Genomic DNA, 21,937 nt, shown 5'->3' with positions numbered 1-21,937 from the left:
ATCCAGAAGTTTTTCTTCAAAGTCTTCAGGGGCAAGCAGTCCTTTAAGGCCCTGAGGTGCAAACCAATATGTTAAGTAACTTGACTCATGAATGTTACCCGGATACAATGATAATGATAACAGCTAACATATGTTTACTATGTTCTAAACACTTTATACGGATTAACTCATTTTTACCCTCACAACCATCCTCTGAAGTAGATCCTATTTTATCAATCAACCCCATTTTTCGGGAAGGAGAGACGCAGTGGAGGGATGTTAATGAATTGCCCAAAGTCACACAGCGAGTGAGTGGCAAACTCAGATAAGTTAATTTCTCCCTAAATTTTAATTAGCCTAAAGGTAACAGTTACCATTTATTAGCGCGTACTAATGATCCCCACAACATGACTATGCTTTGTCCCACAGTATCAGTGCTGCAGAGGGATTCTACTCTATTAACTGTACGAAAGTTAACAGCTTTGGGTTCAAATCCTCCGAACTAATGGATATGATTTATACAACCCAGGTTATCTGCTTAATGCGATTCTATAAACCTAGAGAGGAGGACTTTTGAAATATGTGTTTAAAAGTTTGGCTAGTGTTCTTCAAACCTGCACATTTTATCTTGACGCATAATTAAGCACAAACTGGCTTGATAACGTGGGTGGATTTATTTCTTAAGATTCGAGTGCAAACTTAAAAACCAGAACAAACGAAGCTTTTCATCAAGGAAAACGTGAAAACCTAAGTAACAATCCTGCAATCGTGCATTTTAACAGAGAGTAGAAATATGAATACATCCTAATTTGTAACTACATTTGAAAATTAAAATATTTCTCTCCGAATCCCAAATACCACACAATCTTTCATCTGTTCTCATCTTGTTACTCCAGAAACATCTGTCACATGCTAGCAGGAAAATATAGGCGAGGATTATTAATCAGTCTTTATGACCAAAGAAACATTATTCTCCTTAACTTCTGACTTTTTGAATCATTCATGTGTATCTCAGTTCCAGAAAGTGACACAATTATACCTCCATTCCAGAAAAAAAAAAAAATCAATACGAATATCAAATATCAAGGAGGCAAGGTGCTTTCATGTAGTTAAAGCAAAGTCACAAGTGTTCGTCTTAAAATGTACATAATTGCAGGAAATTTTTTAAGTACAACTTTATTTGATGGCTGACATGTAATAACAACAATGAACAATTTAAACAGGTATAAAAAAGGTAGGATCAAAATCTTTACGCTCAAATACTTGAAAAGTCACTATGAATATGGAAAGATCTGTTTACATAAACACGTATATTTGCTGAGGAAAAATCAGGGGGTAGTGGCATCTCCCTGGTCCGTTAACAATATTTGGATTTTCGCAAAGAATTAGCAGCACCCAACCTTAAGTGTTAATTACGCGTTTCTAAAGGACCCATACAACAGATTAGTTGGCAGTGTTCTAGCTTTTGGGAGATGGGAGCGGGTGAGGGTTCAAATATCTGAGTACGCATGCACTCACACATTTAAAATCACCATTCCAAAAGGAGGGGACTCACATACTGGAAAAGTCTAAGAACATCATCCTTAGAGGATCGACAGTGGGCCAGAACAGTGGAAGCTGAATAGTAGTCTACTTGGTAAGAATGGTTTTTCACTCTTAGAAGGCAAGTTGGGAAGGATGAGAATACTCACATACACATAACTCAGGGAGACCTTGCTTCAAATTTTACATTGCAGAACACTGAACATTCTTGCTTATAATAACACCAGATGATTTTTCCTTTATACCACCATATACATAACATTTAAATATTTTCTTTATAAATATTCTAGAGCAAACAGAATGTGTTTTGTTGCAGTGGTGGCCCACATCTGTACAAAGCAATGTAAGCAACATATATATATAGGTGTGTGTATATATATATATATATATATATATATATATAAAATGACTAAGAAAAAAGTGCAAAGATTAACAGTATTAAGAATTTTTTTTTTTTTTACAGTAACTATGGTTCAAGTGTGAATACCTATCAGGGATATATAATCCCAGATTTTAATTAAAGATTCAAAAAGAAGCCCACATACCAAGTTACTGCACAAGTATCAGTCCCTTAGTGAGTAACTTCCCTTCTCCCAAATCCAGCATTTCCAGTTTCTGAACTCTTCTCAAACAGAAAAAAAGTGGTAACAGTGTGTTCTTCCCTTTAAGTTCCTAAAAGTCATCAAAGTTAACTAATAATTCAGAGATTAAATCAAGATAGTAGGGAAGTCATCATCATAACCCGCTTTTGCTAAAATTAAAGCAAAATGAAAGGCTTTTGGTAATACAAATAATTGATCAAGAATCAAATCAGCAACAGCAAACAGACCTTAAATTACAAGTGTGATTTAATACACTTTAAAATCAATCCCTGCTATCAAAGATAAGTTCAAAGTCTAAATCCTCTCCCAGGTTCAGTGCTGTGCAAGGGTTGGAATTCTAAATACTTATGATTTCATCACCTTTTCTAACAGAGAAAATGCTTCCTGTTAAAATTTGATTAACTTTCTATTATTTTAACTCTTGGTTTGTCTTATTTTGAACAAACAAACGCAATGTTCAGCATTTTTTAAGATGTACTTTTACTCTTAAGTCATTCAAATAATTACAGTTACTGATTTCACATCTCCAAGTTTCAAAAAAGCAGTTGAATTTCCCTTTAAGTATATTACTAGATAGTTTTTGGTGCGTTTATATTGTTTTATTCTTACTTCAGGCACTGTAATTATTCACAATATTATAATGATTCTATGTGTAACCTACACAACAATTATGAATGCTAAAATGGTTTCCAAGGTATTACTTGATTCTGTATATTATGATTCAAGACAAATGGCTGGAAGAGAATTTTAAAGCCCTGCAGCACTTCTGCTTTGAGTAGTGTTAATATATTTTTTTGGTCATGCTTAATATTTGAGCATCTTCTGAACTAGGAAGACAACAGACGTTGGAAGTTGCAAATTTCCTCAAACTACATTCTACTCCAGCTCCAACTTATTTTGTTCAACATTAAATATTTTTCTTTAATGAAACAAGTATATCTTAGGCTAATTTTTAAAAACAGGAATTTTGCTCTAAAATTAATAACACAGCTACAGGGAAATAACTTTTCAGTTTCAGCTTCACTAGAACTATGCAAAACTAAGTCAAAGTAGACTCGACAACTATTTTAATCACTTTGGGTTTTGTTTTTTTATTACCATGATTTTAGAATGATACACTTTACATTCTAACAGACAGCTCAACAAGGCTGAAAACTCCAGAACTGAAAAACCACCAGGCCGCCTCCTGCACAATTCTAAGTAAGAGAGCAGCATTTTATTTGCCCCCATACATTCGCTCAATGTCTTTGAGGTAATGGTTCTTCAGTTCCTTCCTTTTGAGTTTGAAAGCATCAGTGACCAAACCAGTTTCAGGGGTCCAGGGCTCTGGGCTTAAGCGAACCTTGATTGGAGTTTCAAATCGCTCCAATTTCACTGAAATGAGAAAGCGGGGGTAGGAATGAGGGGGAAAGAGGGAAAGAGAGGGAGAGAGAGGGGAAAGAAGGGGGAAGAGTGATGAGGGTTAGGAAAATGGGGGCGAGTGGGAGAGAGAGAAACAATAAAACATGAATTTTGCAGGATTCACCTAGATGATGCAGGTGATGAGGCAAACTTAGTGGTATGTTAGAGTTAATTAATGATACCACCACCTTACAATTTCATTTTATATTTCTCAAAGTACACATCAGTTGTTTCAGTTGAATGGTTTTGGACTATGCAGTTTTTTTTCCTAATATATATGTAGACACCCTCCTCTTCAGAGTCTTTCTATCTGTTGCGCCTTCTGCCTGGGATGGCCTTCCCTGCTGTAGTTGCATGGCTCACCTCCCTACCCCATCCACGTGTCTGTTCAAATGCCACCGCCCCAGAGAGGACTCCCTTGACCACTCCTAACAAAACAGAAGTCCCTTTGTCTCTCTGTATCCTCTTATGCTATGTCTTCTGCAAAATACTTATCACCACCTCATATATTATATATTTATGTCACCTACTAGAATGTAAGCTCCATGAAAGCAGGGGCTTTGTTCTGTTCACTGCCATCCATAGGCTACACTGAGCCCTCAAGAAACGTACATATTTATTCATTCATTCTACAGAAAATTAGCCTCTAGACAACTGTTCTTCGCAAGCTTTATTTTAATTCAAATAAGAATCAAAAGGGGGGTTGTGAGTTTCATACTCTTAAACGATATAAGAACTGATGCAGCACATATTGGATTTGAGTTAGACAACACAACACATGTTGAAAGAAGCGTAAGAAAATGGTGAAAATAAGGACATAGGAGCAATCCATACAGTACTCAATAATTTTAAACTCAATAAATTATATTCAATGAAGTTACTTATTATTAATACAAGGTCATCCTTAAAATTCTGAAGGCCTACTAACAGTAATGTTAATCTACAGATGAGCTTTATTTTATATGCAATTATTTAAAATAGCAATTTCGAAGAAGCAAACATCTGCATGTTTTAAAACTACTGCTAAACAGCCTAGGTAACCTGAGAAACAACTTGGTTTTCAGTGATAAGCACAAAGAACTCAAATTCAATGAAGTTTTTGTTCTAATGCTAGTCTGAGCTTTATGAAAGCTTGGGTGAATTAGCGAGTTTCTCATTAAAATAAGAGAAAAATATAAAGCTGAGTGTGAAAAGTAATGTTTCAAATTACTTAGAACCAACTTCCTAAAAGTAATGCCTAAAAATGTAATAAAGGAATATAAAACTTGTTCAAATTAACCATATCTACTCTGATGATAGATTATAGCTCAGTTATACAGAGGTGCCTGAAATAAGGTCACATTTGGATCTCAAGGGAATAGTTAAATTCTCAAATACTGATCTGGCTCCAAAACCTTTTATTTCGTATTACTTTACCTACTTACACAGGTCGTATTCCAGAAACACTGACAACAATGGGACAAAGCAGGTACGTTATTTCAATTGCGCACAAGCAAATTAAGCATTTTTTTTTTAATGCTGCATTAGAGGTTTCATGGTTTTGGAAACTCCTAAACATTAGCTAGTACCACAAGCTATAGAGAGCAACGGGCAATCACACAGTTTCCTATAAATTAAATAAATTTATAAATTGCAAACAAGTGAAAAAGATTAGGGGAAGAAAAAAAACAGAAACAATTTTACACGTGGCATTTTATCAGAATTACCTAGGACATTATGAAATGTGACCTGCAGGTGGCAGCAAATGTCAATTTTTCTAGCCACTGATAGTTGTCAAATCACCCCAAAACCATTATTTTGCATTCTTATGATACTATCTATACCTTGCACTTATATTTAAAACGTGAAGAGGCCTGCTATGAACGATGTATGATTTCAGGCAGATTTAACTGAAAACAATCAAAACTATTTTATACCTTTTGGCCTAAGTCTCTGAAATTATAATTTGAAGCAAAAGGTTAGCAAAATAAATCCTCTGTGGCACACACGAGCTTGAGTTATTTAGATTTAGCTCATGATTAGTGTTCATTATCCAAATCATGAATTGTTCGATTTCACGCCTCAATCCAAGCACAGGAAAGTTATGCAGGCCTAGCAGGTCCTAGAACTGTATTCCATTTTCCAGCCCGAAAAACTTCCCCCACTGTTGCTTTTACACAGGTGAATATTCAATGACAAATTATTCAAGTCACATTCTGCTCCATTAGTACGTTCAGAGAGTGACTAAGAATAACAGCCTATTGGCTGAAATACTTTTCTTTTTTCCTTTTTTTTTTTGTGGTACGCGGGCCACTCACTGTTGTGGCCTCTCCCGTTGCGGAGCACAGGCTCCGGACGCGCAGGCTCAGCGGCCATGGCTCACGGGCCCAGCCGCTCCGCGGCATGTGGGATCTTCCCAGACCGGGGCACGAACCCATGTCCCCTGCATCGGCAGGCGGACTCTCAACCACTGCGCCACCAGGGAAGCCCTGAAATACTTTTTAAAATACTACATTTAAAGAAAAAAATGAGGATTTGTATCAAAGAAAATTCTGGAAGCCTGGTGATATTAACATTAAAAAGTGTGATATGTCAGTAATACTATAATTAACAAAACCAACTTTAAGAAAAGAACTAAGCTACTGTCTTTATGCTTATACAGTAACTTACTTTGCAGATTATGTTAACAGGTAACTGCTATTTAAAACTTTACAGTGACCAGAGTTAACTAGAAGAATGTTCTTCTTGGGGAAAATAGTTTTTCAACTTCAACTTGCTAACAAATGTTACAAACTATATTTTTTAACCAAAGTGGAACCCAAGTAGTTAATTTAAAAAATAAATAACAGTAGCCTAGTTAGGGAAACAGGTGTGCTCATGTATCTCTGACAGGAGTATAAACTAGTCCAGTTTTTCTGAGGGGAAGAGGGAGTTATTTGGCAACATAAGAGAAAAAAGCTTTTAAAATATACATTTTTCTTGACTCAGATAATCCATATTAAGAAAACAATTACATAAGAAAATAAATGAGAGTAAAAGATATATATTCTGTTTGTTTACAGTGGAGGGAAAAAGTCTAACAATAAGGACTTAAGTGGACACTCCTTTACTGGAATACTGTTTAGCTTAAAAAACGGTAATTCAGTTCTATATCTACTGACTTAGAAGAAAGTCGATGACGTTGGTAAGTTAAGTATATATAACAAAATGTAATGTCACCATCCAAAGGTAACTACTATCAAGTGATTTTTACTTCCTCCTTTAAACTTTCTGTATTGTCCAGTACTTTATAATGAATATAGGCACCTGTAATCAGAAAAATGACATTTTCATTTTTTAGGAGGGAAAGCAATAGGTTAAAACTAGGTTAATCGCTTCCAATTAAACATGAAGAGTACACAGTTTATCTCTGCTCCCCTGGAAAATAAACAGTTTAAAAATAATTTTTTAAATTCAAAAGGTATTAACCACAAAGGAAACATAGAAATGAGAGAAAGAGGACACTGGGTGAGAAGGCCCAACAAAATCTTAGAAGACCAAAAGCAAACAGGCCAGCAGTTAACTGACTGGGGGCCAAGAGAGCTAAAAGCTAACTGCCCACATCGAAGAACGCCAACAAGAGGCAAACCAATCTCCCAAACCCGTAGACAGAAGCTGAGGGACAGAAGACAGAGATGAGGGGCATGCTGAAAACAGCAGGGCTGGCCCTCATCTGTTCAGAGGATAGTTCTCCCTCATCCTGCTCTTCCCCAACCAGGCTGGAGATAGATTTACCTTTTGGAAAAACTGAACTAAAGAGACTCTGGACTCAGGACACTTACAATAGAGGGAGGGAGTAAGGCTGAAAACCTAAAGGTTCAGTGAGGGGAAGACCTACCCACCCCAGCCCCAGCCCCCTTCCAATGCCCTTATTTTTTGGCTACCAGAATATTGGCAGTCATGCTAATATCTCCCAGGTAAGAGACTGCAGAAGTCTCCTCTGGAGAAGTGGAATGACTCAAGACACTAACATTTGAATAACTTTTCAGTGAAGCCCAGCAAGCTTTCCAAACAGCTTTTTAGAACCTCATTCTCAAATATGAATGGACAGACAAGGATCAGCAGATATATGCAAGGCCGACCAAAGCAAGCAGAAAGTGGAACTTGAAGGAAACAGAAACAATAACAGGAGAAGGAAACTTCATAAAAGGAATCCCTTCAACATCCTCAGAGGATGACTGCACCCATGAAAGAGCAACAGGATGCTATTAAAAGGACACTAAGAAAGCAGGAAAGAACTCTTGAAAATTGAAATTCTGATATTGGAAGTTGGAAGCTCGATAAGACTGAGGCAATGATAAAGCTGAGGGATCTGCCAGAATGTAAAACAAAAAGGACATGATATAAAGAAGATGTGGCACATATATACAGTGGAATATTACTCAGCCATAAAAAGAAAAGAAATTGAGTTATTTGTAGTGAGGTGGCTGGACCTAGAGTCTGTCATACAGTGTGAAGTAAGTCAGAAAGAGAAAAACAAACACTGTATGCTAATACATATACATGGGATCTAAAAAAAAAAATGGTCATGAAGAACCTAGGGGCAGGACAGGAATAAAGACGCAGACCTACTAGAGAATGGACTTGAGGACATGGGGAGGGGGAAGGGTAAGCTGGGACGAAGTGAGAGAGTGGCATGGACATATATACACTACCAAACGTAAAACAGATAGCTAGTGGGAAGCAGCCGCATAGCACAGGGATATCAGCTCGGTGCTCTGTGACCACCTAGAAGGGTGGGATAGGGAGGGTGGGAGGGAGACGCAAGAGGGAGGAGACATGGGGATATATGTATATGTATAGCTGATTCACTTTGTTATACAGAAGAAACGAACACACCATTGTAAAGCAATTATACTCCAATAAAGATGTAAAATAAATAAATAAATAAATTGCAATCCTCCCACCCCCAGCGCAAAAAAAAAAAAAAAAAAAAAGGCAAGATAGGTTACAAAAGAAAAAAAAAGATAATAGAATCAGGGGATGAAAGTAGGTCAACAACCATATAAAAGTAGTCCCAGATAAAAACATGAACACAAAACTCAGAGGGGAAAAGCAATGAAAGAAAAGCAAACAAACAACAAAAGGTAAATGGAGATTTCCCAGAACCACAGGGCAGAGATCTCTAGATTGAAAGGGCCCACACCAAGTAAGTATATGCAATGATAAATGATAAAAGATTCACACCAGGGCACATTAGTATGAACTATCAGAACGAAGATGGACCATTCCAAACACAGACTAGATGACCACCTAGCAGGGATGCTGTGACATGCAACAAAGAACTAGTTAGGTTATTCTACCATATAACATTTAAAGATCCTTCCAACATGGAAATTCATTATGTATATTTAGGAGGCAGGTTTTTTAAAACACAACATAGTAAATCGACTATACTCCAATAAAAATTTAAAACAAACAAACCAAACAGACATCTTGAAGAGTCTAATGCACAGGACCTCATTAAATAACTTTTAGGGACATCAACAGATAAGCCACTTCTTACTTACTGGTATTTGCAGCCTCTCTAATCTCTTTCAGTATTTCAGCTTCCATGGCAGGGTCATTGCAGATATCAACCCAAGTGCCTTCCACCCCTTTCTGTTGTGCCAAAAGCGTCAACCTTTGCTGATTAGGAACCACAAAACTTATCACATAGGACTGGTCACTAAAAAATTAGAAAATAAAACAAACTAGGAATTAAAACATTGATAACAATTATTCATAAATTATGCAAAGAAATAGTACACATAATTCTGAATATATTTTTCTCTTATTTGTTACAGCTTCATTAAGAAGTAATAATAGCCCATAGTACTGTCATAACGACAGACACATAGATAGCCCAATGATATAGAGAGTCCAGAATAAACCCTTGCACATATGGTTAAATGATCTTCAACAATGGTTCCACGACCGCTCAGTGGGGACGGTCTCTTCAACAAGTGGTATTAAAAGAACTGGATATCCATATACAAAGGAATTAAGTTGGACCCTTACCTTATAGCACATACAAAAATTAACTCAGAATAGATCAAAGACCTAAATCTATAAGAGCTAAAGTTATAAAATGCCTAGAAGAAAACATAGGGGAAAAGATTCACGACATTGGATTTGGCAATGCTTTCTTAGATATGACACCAAAAAGCACAGGAAACAAAAGAAAAAATAGATGAAGAGTACAACAAAAATAAAAAATGTTCTGTGTATCAAAGGTCACAACGGAGTGTAAAAAGGCAATCTATGGAACTGGATAAAAATATTTGCAAATCATATGTCTGATAAGGGGTTTATATCTAGAATGTATAAAGAATTCCTACAACTCAACAACAAAAACAACAACAAAATAACCCCATTAAAAATGGGCAAAGACCTGAAACCATAAAACTCCTACAAGGAAACACAGGGGGAAGCTCTTTTGACATAGGTCGTGGCAATGACTTATTGAATTTGACACCAAAAGCAAAGGCAACAAAATAAAAAAAAAACAAGTGGGAGTATATAAAACTAAAAAGCTTCTGCACAGCAAAGGAGACCATCAACAAAATGAAAAGGCAACCTACGAAATAGGAGAAAGTATTTGAAAATCATATATGATAAGGGGTTAATATCCAAAACACATAAAGAGCTCATACTACTCAATAGCAAAAAAAAAAACCAATCAATTAAAATATGGACAGGGGAACTGAATAGACGTTTCTCCAAAGAAGACATACAGATGGCCAACGGGTACATGAAAAGGTGCTCAATATTACCAGTTATCAGGGAAATGCAAATGAAAAGCACAACAAGATATCACCTCATACCTGTTAAAGTGGCTATCATCAAAAAGCCAAGAAATAACAAGTTTCGGTGAGGATGTGAAGAAAAGGGAAGGGAACCCTTGTGCACTGTTGGTGGGAAGGCAAAGTGGTACAGGCACTATGGAAAACAGTATGGAGACTCCTCAAAAAATTAAAAATGGAACTACCATATGATCCAGCAATCCAACTTCTTGGTATAAATCCAAAGGAAATGAAAACAGGATATCAAGGAGATATCTGGTCCATGTTCATTGCTGCATTAGTCCATAATAGCCAAGATATAGAAACAACCAAGTGTCCATCAACAAATGAATGGGTAAGGAAGATGTGGTGTATATGTTCAGTGGAATATTACTGAGCCATGAGAAAGAGATTCTGCTATTTGCGATAAAATTGATGAAGCTGGAGGGCATCATGCTAAGTGTAACAAACCAGACAGAGGAAGACAAAAACTGCATGGTATTGCTTAAATGTGGAATCTTAAAAAAAAAAAAAAAGTCAAATTCATAGAAACAGAGAGTAGAAAAGTGGTTGCTAGGGGCTGGGGGTGGAGGCTGATAAAAGGGTACAAACTTTTAGTTATAAGATGAATAGGGTCTGATGATCTAATGTGTAACATGGTGATTACAGCTGATAACACTGTATTGTATAATCAAAAATAAGAGGGAAAAAAATTTTAACGAGCAAAGGACTTGATTAGACATTTCTCCAGAGGTGATATACAAACAGCCAAACAAGCAGATGGAAAGATGCTCAAACATCACTAATCCTTAGGGGCAAGATATCCCCTCAAACTCATTACCGTGACTATTATAAAAAAATTTTAAAAGTAGGAACAAATGTTACTGAGGATGTGGAGAAATTAAAACCCTTGTATACTGTTGATGGGAAGGAAAAAAAAATAGTGCTGCCATAATGGAAAGAGTATGGCAGTTCCTCCGAAAATAAAAATAGAACTACCATATGATCCAGCAATCCCACATCTGGGTATATACCCAAAAGAATTGAAAGCAGGCTCTTCAAGAAATATTTGAATATCTATGTTCATAGCAGTATCATTCACAATAGTCAAGAGGTAGAAGCAACCCAAGTTGTCCATTGATGGATGAATGACTAAACAAAATGTGGTCTATACATACAATGGAATATTATTCAGCCTTAAAAAGGAAGGAAATTCTGACACATACTACAACGTAGATGAATCCTGGGGAGCATTCTGCTAAGTGAAATAAGCCAGTCACAAAAAGACAAACACTGTATGATTCTATTTATTCAAGGTAGCTAGAGGAGTCAAATTCACAGAAACAGAAAGTAGAATGGTGGCGGCCAGGGGCTAGGTGGGGGGAGGGGAAATGGGGAGCGGTTTAATGGATATTGAGTTTCATTTTTGCAAGATGAAAAGTTCTGGAGATTGGTTGTACAACAGTGTGAATATACTTAACCCTAGTGAACGGTACACTTAGGATGGCTAAGATGGTAAATTTAGGTTTTGTGTTTTTTATAATTAAATTTTTTAAAGGGAGTAATAAAGCCCAGAAAAATAAACCATATTAACACATAAAGAAAGAAAATGGTTCAATCTCTCAGGTTTTTTTATTTAGAAAACTTGTACTAGCTGTGTTACCCTCTTGGGAAAATTACCTATGCTAAATTTCAGTTGTTATGGATGTTAAATGAAATAACTGTTGTGGCATAGCTAAGTATTTAGCAAGACATAGTAGGTGGTCCAGTAAACAGTTAAAATGCCTGGATTATCTCAAATGACCTTTAAGCTGTTGAATTCAAGAACTTTCATAAATTTCTAACATTCCCCAACTCTGAAAGTTGGATGCTTCCCTTATGATTGTATCAATTTTTTCCCAATTATCCTTTTACTGTAAGTATATGAAACACAGATGCAACTTTAAAATTACCTTTTGGCAAAAGCACAGATGTTGTCAATAAGTGGACAGTTCTTCAGTGCAGCTTCTACTTTCCCAAGAGATACATATTCCCCTGCTTGTAACTTCACCAGATCTTTCTTACGATCTGTAAGTCATGAAGCATGTTATGTTATCCATAGTACATTGATTAAGGTATGTCCAATTCTGATTTTCTTTCAGTCTCATCACCTTAATCTTCATCTATAAAGATATTTCTTTTAAAATCTTGTTATATCTAATGTTTGCCCAAACACATCAGTTAAAAAGAAAACGCCTAGTTAAAGAAGTACTGGCTAAAATGTTATATCCTACACCAAAAGCTTTAATATCTTACTATAATGTTTAATATTATCATGAATTTAATAGAAGGAACAAAGGCTTTGGGGCATTAGATTTGAATGGTAGCTCTGCCCATTACTAGCTATGTGATCCTAGACATGTCATTTGACCGCTCCAACCCTCAAATTTTATCAGGGATAATGATGCCTACCTCATACTGGCATGTAGCACAATGTCTGACATACAGAACAGTCAATAAATGTTAATTCCCCATTTTCCAGATTTGTCATTATCTTGTTAAAATGACAGTGCACTAATAACATGCTGGCATAGGATGGCACATCATCAGGTTGCCTTACATCCTTTGTGTGAGTGCTGACTTGCCTACCCATAGGCTGGGAACCCAGTACACATGCCACCAGAGCCAGCCTTTGATTCCAGCACAATTAAGGATCAAGGGGAAAAAGGCGGTGGTGGTGCAGGTGGGGGAGTTACTGGTTCTAGACTGAGCCATGTTTCCTGGGAATTTCCCTGGCAGATCAAACTTCTAGGCGAAGAACCAATTTTCCCAGGAAATCTCTAACTATATTCAGGTCACATATGGGTCCAGAGACAGACTTAAACGGACCACTAGAGATAATGACTGGGGAAATTTTATGGCTTGAAAAGGATCTGAATGGGACCCAACAGAGCGGTCCTTATCGGCTAGTCAAATTTTTAACTTTTGCCTGATTAAAATGAATAGTGTAAGGGCTATTCTGGAGTAGCTGTTAACTTAGTCTATTTCAGTAGGCTCAATAAGGGCAGTGCCAAGCCAACTGACATTCTCAGAAGAACCGATTAATGTTGAGGACTGATATTATAATTTTCTAAGAGTCCAGGCTACTTAGAGTCATATAAATGGCCACTAGGGAAAATAACATGTCCACAATGCTTCTTGGGTGGGGAGGTAAATGGTGAGGAAGGCCTAGAATAGGGTATGTTACAGTAGATGGTTATACGGAACCAAATGTATCAACAGTTGACCAAAAGAAAACAAAACAAAGAAACAAACAAAGAAAACCTCTTCTGAGCAATTTTTGTTTTCTCACTGCCAACTGCTATTTTCCTGCCCGCCCTCCCTACCCCAATGCTGCTTCTGCTACCACTTAGTAAGGTGCAGGCACTGCCCTGCTCTAAACATTTTACATGTAACAACTCATTTAATCCTAACAAAACCCCTACCAGGTCAGTACTGTTGTCCCTATTTCCCAGATGGAGAAGCACAGACCAAAGTTAAATAACTTTTCTAAAGTTTAAACCAATGGAATCATCAACCCTATTAATGACCTGCCCAATATTACCTTTCATATATGTGGAAGTTGCAAAAACTGAAGAAAAGCACAAAAAGAGAATACACTGACCGATAATCTGTAAACACCCATCGGGATGGAATTCTCCAATATCACCAGTGCAAAACCACCTTTGGCCATTTTCGTCCACAGAATAATCCTCAGCTGTTTTCTCTTCATTTTTAAAATATCCCATGGAGATATTCTGTCCACCAATTACAATTTCACCTCTGGGGTTTGGTTTGTCGTGAACTGTATAACCACCTGGAAGTCATAAAAGCAAATGAGTTATTGTTCTAAAACAAATTTACTTGTATTAATTCCTAAAGATCCTTTGCTACTATTTTTCTGCTGATCAAATTTTACTTCACTTTACGGGAGCATATTAGTTAATATTTCCCAGGATCAAAATTTCACACTTAGAACATCATTAAAGCTTAGGGTTCATAGAGTTCTGTTAAGATAAAATCACCCCCAAGAAGGGTAACACGTGAAGTTTTTAGAAGTAAATTATTAATATGTTGATATCAAATGTGTTTCAGATATATTCTAAGGTTTTAATCAAAGAGCATACATAGGTAGTTATAAATTTAAAACTATTCAATATTTCAGTATGACAAAACCCATTGTACACAAAACATTAAACTCATTATATAAAGCAAAGGTTCTTTCACAGCAAGGAAAACTCCAAATATGGACCCACTCCCCAAAACTGACATTAAAGCCCAGTACCAGAAAAATTAGAAAAATAAAAATTAAAGGCAGAATTCTCCTTACCAAGTTTTACAATCCTTGTTTCTCTGATTCCACTGCTTAATAAATAACCCATTTAGTAAAGCAGTATTGATGCTGATGCCCAATATACATAGACACACACCCCCTATATTTTTTAAGATTTTCATTCTAAAATTGGAAAGGCATTACCATGGGAGAAAGGAGGACTTATTCCCAAGATGTAAAACGCTTGGGAATAAATTTGGCCTTTCAGTGTGGTATTTAAAAAGGAACGGTTGTTTGCTCATAGAGCACCACGGTAATGCACATAATAAAAAGTCACATAGGAGAAACACTTTTTGAAACTTCAAATTTATGTCAGACAAAGCTCATTCATTTTCTTGGGTTCAAACAACCTAAGGGATGTGTCCTACAAGGTAACCGGTCCTTTAAAGGTTCAGTCTATGGCTCTTTACAGACAACAATATTGTACTATATTCATCAGACTTGTTTAGAGACTAAAACTTAACTATCCCACCCACTAAAAAGGCAATTATGTAATGTAATAGAGATGCTAAATATCGCTATGGCAGCGATCATATTACAACATGTAAATGTATCAAATTAACATGTTGTACACCTTAAATTTACAGAATGTTGTATGTCAAATATACCAAATTGAAAAATTAAAGAGGGACTTCCCTGGTGGCTCAGTGGTTAAGAATCCACCCTGCCAACGCAGGGGTGACAGGTTTGATCCCTGGTCTGGGAAGATCCCACATGCTGCAGAGCAACTAAACCCGTGCACCACAGCTACTGAGCCTGCGAGCCACAACTACTGAGCCTGCGTGCCACAACTACTGAAGCCCTTGCGCCTAGAGTCTGTGCTTCGCAACAAGAGAAGCCACCACAATGAGACGCCCGTGCACCTCAATGAAGGGTTGCCCCCGCTCGTTCCAACTAGAGAAAGCCCGTGCGCAGCAACAAAGACCCAAAGCAGCCAAAAATGAATAAATAAATTTTAAAAAATAAAAGAAAATCTTAAGCTTTTTAATTACTCTTCCTTTATCTGGCATGGCTAGGCTATTAATTATTTTGCAGTTAATGAATATGTTTAATATTTTTCACAATTTCATCATAGGAAGACTGCTTTACTTTTGCAGATTATCACCAGTGTCTGTAAAGCACAGGTTTCCTCTAAGTGGCTCGCCTTCTGCAGTTACTTATAAAAATTAAACTATACAAATAGCTGGACAATTGATTATCAACTATAAAAATGTTTCCTGGGGGCAACTGGGATTGACATGTATACACTGATGTGTATAAAACTGATGACTAATAAGAACCTGCAGTATAAAAAAACAAACAAAAACAACAACTAATACGAAACTTTCTTTGGGTTATTTGTATGGAAATATGTTAATATAAATGTTTCAGACATTACATGAAATTTCTAAAAATCTTCTATGTTCTGGTATAATGTTATAAGTCATAATTCTAGTTATTACTTTAAAATGTATATTAGAAATAACTAAATTTCCTTGTCAATTGCATTATTATGAACTTTCATCAAATCTTTAACCGTGGTCATTTTTAAGTCTTTTGTCATTTACAGACAGTTCTGGGTGCACTGTGATGCCTTTGCAAAGATGTTCCTATAAAAGGGTTTCATCTTCAAGGAATCCATGGAAAAGACTCTGACAGGTACAGGTTTCTGGTAACTGACTATACTGCTGAACTGAATGAATAAGCATTTTCAGAACTCTAGTGGAAAACTGATGAATTCATAAAAGTGCTAACAAAAGATCAAGATGAAAAAAAAAATTAATTACATGGGACTGAGTGAACTGATGAGGATGATTACAATTTTTGTGACTTTCTGTTTGAATAAAAAAAAGTCCCACAAGGACTCAGAGGCAAAAAATATACAAATCAATTTTCACTGCAGAGTAAAGGAGCTGTTACAGTGGAGGATTCCTGGACTGAATGTCAATATTATGACCTAGTATGAGTGTGTTTCGTAATTGCAATCATCGTTGCTTTTGTTGTGGTCATCCATTTACAATGCTTGGTGCCAGTTTATTTATCTCTCGTAAAAATAAAATACAGTGTGTGTGTGTGCAAAAAAAAAAAAAAGCTGGAAAATTCCAAAATACTTGAAGGTTAAATGGTTCTATTCTAAGCAATACATGGATCTTGCTGTCTGTATGTGAACTGAATAACACGCACAGTGACCAAGCAAAAACAAAAAAAGAAATACAAATTATCAGGTCTCCTCAGATCTACTGAATGAGTCTTTCTGGAGGTAGGGTCCAGGAATCTGTGTTTTATCAGCTTTCTAGATGATTCTCATGCATGTGAAAGAGTAGGAACCACTCTTCTATATGCCAGGTTCTGTGAAAATCTGTCCCCATTGCTACATTCTCTGTGAGGTTATAAGGCCATATAGATAAGACAGGGAGTAAAGAAGGTAGTTTTTGAAAAGCCAGTAAAAAATTACTTAATACTGTTTACATAATGCTGTTTGTTAACTTCCTCCTTTCACTTAGTTGTTTGGAATAGCAAATAAGTGAGTTTAAGGTGCACTGGTGAATTAAATGCAAAACCTGGATTAAGTTTTAGATTTTCTTACTCCTTGTTCAGACCCAATCCATTCTTTTTATTTTCCTCCACAAGGTTCCCATTTGCCTCGAGTAATCCAGTGGAACTGTTTTTGCCTTACTAAACTTCAGGATGTACCAGGAGTCAGGTCCAGGAAAATGTCTTCAAAATAATTCTCTCCTTGGTATCTTTTCTGATATAAGGTCTTGCCAAGAGCTTGTTCTCCACTGCAAAATCATATGGTGATTCACTGTTTACCAAAAGTTTGATTGAGCCAAACCAGGGATGTGACTTAGGAGACAGCAAAGTATGGTAGAAAGTGCATCAGTTTTAGTGTCAAACAGTTCTAGGTGTGACTCATGGTCTGCCACTTACTAGCTGTGCAATTAATGTCTCTGAATTTCAATTCCCTTGGCCATTGAATGTGCTGCGTGTTAAGTAATTCTTAATTTACTTGTTTGTCAGTCTATGGGTTTATTTGTATATGCCTATCTCACTACAAACAGCTGATGAAGTTAATGAAACAATTCACATCAAGTGTCTAGTCCTTTGCCTGGAACCTATAAGATATTTAATTAAAAGTTAACTCTTTAAAAAAAATGTTTGCTGGGGTCAAGCTCTAAGAAGTTGGGGGGTATGTGTGTGTGTGTGATTAGTCACTCTACCCCCTGAAAATATGGGGTTTCATTTCCCAGCCCAAACCTACTCACCAGCAAAATCTAGCTTCAAAAGACAGGATATACATCCTTCTCCAAATCCAGGGAATGCCCCACTAAGAATTTTTTCCTCTTTACCATCGAGTATTCCCAAGTTCAGAATCATCATGCCTAGATTCTAGGGATTTCCCTTTCCTCTTGGGAACCTAACAATGTTACTGAAGAAAAAGAAAGCACAGGGAACAAGCAACAGCAAAGACTCGCTTGCTACCGCAGACAACCTAATGCTTTTTAAAAATGGAAGTCTGGAGGCTCGCGGTAGGTTTTAGCATATCTAGAAACACTAGAGCTTGTCATAAAATGCTTACCTTCCTGCCAGTCTTTTAGCTTAATTTCACAGCAAATAAGAGGGGCTCCAACTCTGCCAGTAGTATAGTCAGTAACTATAAGGGAAAGAGCAACAAAGATATTAATTAGTGTAACACATTTCAGACTCCCACTAATGTGATTACAGGAATATTAAAGTTGGAGCCAGATTCTGAAAGATGACAAAAGAAGAGGCCATAGCGAGAGGAATACAAAGCGTGACCATTTTTCAATAATTCAGCTTCATTTTTTTAAATTTATTTATTTTTGGCCACACCGTACAATGTGTGGGATCTCAGTTCCCCGACCAGGGATCGAACCCGTGCCCCCTGCAGTGGAAGCATGGAGTCTTACCCACTGGACCGCCAGGGAAGTCCCTTCAGCTTCATTTTAACAGTGTAATTGATTTCAATGTTGGTACACCATTTTGGCTTCTCATGGCTACATTTCAGATAATTAAGTATAAAAATCTGTTAAGGGAGGAGAGCTGGCTCCACCATTATCTACGTAGGATTCTGGTAAGACAGATTTTGATTGGAAGTCCTCCTCTACAACTCACTGATTGGATGTATAAATTGGACAAGTTACTTAACTTCTCTAAACCTCCATTTCCTCATCTATATAAAAGGGGATAATAACAGAACCCATTTCATATAGGGATATGCTGTGAGGGTTAAATGAGATGATTCGTAGACGTGCTTAACACTTCTTGGCAAAAAACAAAGTGTTCAATAAATGTTAGCAGCTATCATCCAACATGACGATGATGATGATATTATCCTTTTGTAGTTTGTGATTATTGCTCGCAGTAATCAAGTATTTACGGACAACCTGTTATGTACCTAGCGTTATATTAAGCGTTGTGAGGAAAACACATTAAAGGTAAGGAGACCCTGCCCTCAATGAGCTTACAAACAAACTACCTGGAGAGAAGAGCACGTGAAATAATCAGAGCACTTTTAAATACTAAACTGCATGGTACTGATGGTGAGGACAGCACCTTGGAGACTAGAAAGATCAATGTAAGATGAAATGTCTGGGAAACACTTAACTGAAGAGTGGCACATGAGAAGATGGCTGTGACCAGATAGCAAAAAGGGCATTGCAAGAGAAGGGAACAGAAAATACAAGAGAGAGTAAGAAGACTGGCTTATTTGGAAACAAGAATCCTGGTGTGTACACAGGTGGCAAATAATGATGAAGAGGTACAATGGTGCCAGGTTAGAGACGTCTTGAAAGCTACGTTCACCAGGTATGAAGTAGTGTTTGAGGTGGATGTGTCTAACAGAAGAATAGAGGATGAAGCAGAAGCAATATAATAGAGGCAGACACAGCAGCTGAAAGGCTGTTACCACAGGGCAGTGTGAAGTAATAAAAGGTTAGATGCCAAAGGTGGCAGGCAGTGGAGGGAGCAATCCCATGAAAAAGTGGGAAGATCTGGTGAAAGTTAAAGATATTAAAAATAAACAATCAGATGACTTCAAAGCTAATGCCCTGAATGATTTTAAGGATGGTAATAACACTGTCAAAACAATTTGGCAATGGAAAGATGGTTTTGGATAATGGCATTGACTTTGGACATAAGTTTAAAGTGAAAGTGAGATAGTAAAACGATTACTATACCGCATTGTTTCACAACCTAGGGTGATTTGCCCCTTAAGGGATATTTGGTAACATCTAAAGATATAATTCACTGTCATTATTATCTGGCAGCTATCTAGTGGCTAAACATCCTACAATGTGCAGGAGAGCTCCCAACAATAAAGAATTATCTGGTTCAAAATTTCAGCAGTGCTGAAGTTGAGAAACCCTGCTATAGGCTGTTGAAAACAACAGAAAGCAAACAAGAAGTCAGGGCAGGAATATAGATTCGAGAGGGAACACAAAAGTGATGCCTTATTCCAAGAGTGCAGTTCTCCGAGGAAGTGATCATTTAGAGAAAGAAGATTACAAGACCAGGGTGACAGAACTTTCAGGACTGACAATGTGTCATAAGTATTTACGAGGCTTAAAAATAAAGGGTACACATGACTCAACTACAAGTTTCTAAAACTAAAATATATAGATTTTCATTGAATCTGATTATTACTTAAGAGGTATAAAGTTACCATGGTTCCCAAAGGCAATGCAAATTGGCCTTACCAGTAGAAATTAACATAATTATTTGCCACATTAAAAATGCTTACCTTCAGTAACTGTGCCAGCACCACACGATTCTGTCAGTCCATAACCCTGACCAACCGGGCAGCAGAAGCAGACATTCATGAATCGTTGTGTCTGCGGAGACAGGGGTGCTCCACCAGACAGCATCATACGGACATTCCCTCCTAGCAGAGCCTTCACCTTTTTAAATAGTATCCTTGATAAAAGGGGTGATAAATGATTTTAATATATGCACAGATTATTCTTGGTGACACACTAATTTATAGGCTCTGGAAAAGATTTCTCAACTTTGGTTGAACACCTATATTTCAGGACCATTGTGATAATGAGAGGTGAACAAAGCAACAACTAGTAACACACTGAAAAAAATGCCAGAAAAACTCTTAAAAAGGCAAAAAGAAAAAGGTATGGTGTCAGGAAACTACTTTGACACACAGTAAATGAAAGAAAAGGATGATGTCAAAGGAAAAAATGTAAAGTTACCTTTGGAACATTTAGTCATCTATCTTATTTCCTTTCCAGTGAAAAATGTTTCCCCATCTCAACTCCCCAGCACCACATTTAAAATAACCGTTATATTCATACACTTAATATGCTATTTTATGAATACAATAAATCAGAAACCTTCACGCCAAATAAATCTTGAAAATCACTTTTTTGAGTTAGAAATGGCATTTTTTAAACTCAATTGTCTTGACACAAAAGTCTACTCTAGTTTTTCTTCATGAGACCAAATATTATAATTAGCTCTTAAATATGTACTCAATTATTAAAATTTGTTAATTTGCCAAGAGCAGAGTTCAAGGTCCTCTGCTTGCTATATAAGCAATGAGGCTTAGAAGTGAATAAAAGAGAAATTCAACGTTATGATCATGGTGGTGATGCTCAAACTAAATTAACTTGTCATTTACTTACTCATCTTCCCGATGTAAAAACACAAAAAGATTTAGAGGCTCAAACTACAGAGTCTATGAGATATACTTACAGATTGCAAAGCGGTGCATCATATCCCTTTTTGATCTGTTCCAATTTGTAATCATACCCTATCTTGAACAGAGTTTTCTGGATATAATTCATCTCTTGGACTTTGCTCATAACATTCTTATAAATTCTATCCATGATTTCCTAAAAGGCAAGCAACATATTAAATAATCTGAAAAGAACTACACCAACACCGAGACAGACAGTCTTAGTCGAAAACACCTTATTTACAATATCTTAGGTGAAAGTCTTTAGTAGAATGGAAGTATTTATTATATTGTAGGATTAATTTCACTAACTTGTTCACTATTTCAAAAACACTAAGGACAAGTATAGGGGTTTCTTCAGTTCGACACACTAAGTTTATCTAAAATTTTTTAAAAATTGACTGGAGAATAAATAGTTCATTCACCTATCACATAAAGATAATTTTTTAAAAAATTCTTTTCTTCAAATATATTCACTTACTCTCAAATAGCACTAAAACATCCAACTATGTTGAATCTAATCCTGATGTTTTTCTTACTACTACCTTGTGACTCTTACAGCCTGGCAGAGAGTTTTACAGTTTCTTAAAAT

The 21,937-nt window shown here is 36.6% G+C and overlaps 1 protein-coding gene across 8 annotated transcripts in view; it reads right to left on the bottom strand.

Moving 5' to 3' along the window:
* Nucleotides 1–634: 634 nt before the first annotated feature.
* The window catches only part of ACSL4 (acyl-CoA synthetase long chain family member 4), a 75,858-nt gene continuing 54,555 nt past the window's right edge, over nucleotides 635–21,937 (bottom strand). For all 8 annotated transcript variants that reach the window (XM_022556759.3, XM_022556761.3, XM_022556763.3 and 5 more), the window contains 7 exons: nucleotides 21,363–21,502; nucleotides 20,401–20,573; nucleotides 18,217–18,291; nucleotides 13,950–14,141; nucleotides 12,259–12,373; nucleotides 9,053–9,210; nucleotides 635–3,497 (listed from right to left, as the gene is read on the bottom strand). In XM_022556759.3, the coding sequence (XP_022412467.1) occupies nucleotides 3,340–3,497; nucleotides 9,053–9,210; nucleotides 12,259–12,373; nucleotides 13,950–14,141; nucleotides 18,217–18,291; nucleotides 20,401–20,573; nucleotides 21,363–21,502 (1,011 nt within the window). In that variant the 3' untranslated portion in view covers nucleotides 635–3,339. The remainder of the gene's footprint in view (nucleotides 3,498–9,052; nucleotides 9,211–12,258; nucleotides 12,374–13,949; nucleotides 14,142–18,216; nucleotides 18,292–20,400; nucleotides 20,574–21,362; nucleotides 21,503–21,937) is intronic.

Source organism: Delphinapterus leucas, chromosome X, assembly GCF_059928025.1.
Source record: "Delphinapterus leucas isolate spDelLeu-1000000601 "Yukka" chromosome X, BTC_Dleu_Yukka2, whole genome shotgun sequence".
NCBI classification, from domain to species: domain Eukaryota; kingdom Metazoa; phylum Chordata; class Mammalia; order Artiodactyla; family Monodontidae; genus Delphinapterus; species Delphinapterus leucas.
Note: the sequence above shows the minus strand (reverse complement) of the source record. Positions and strands in the feature narration are given on the sequence as shown.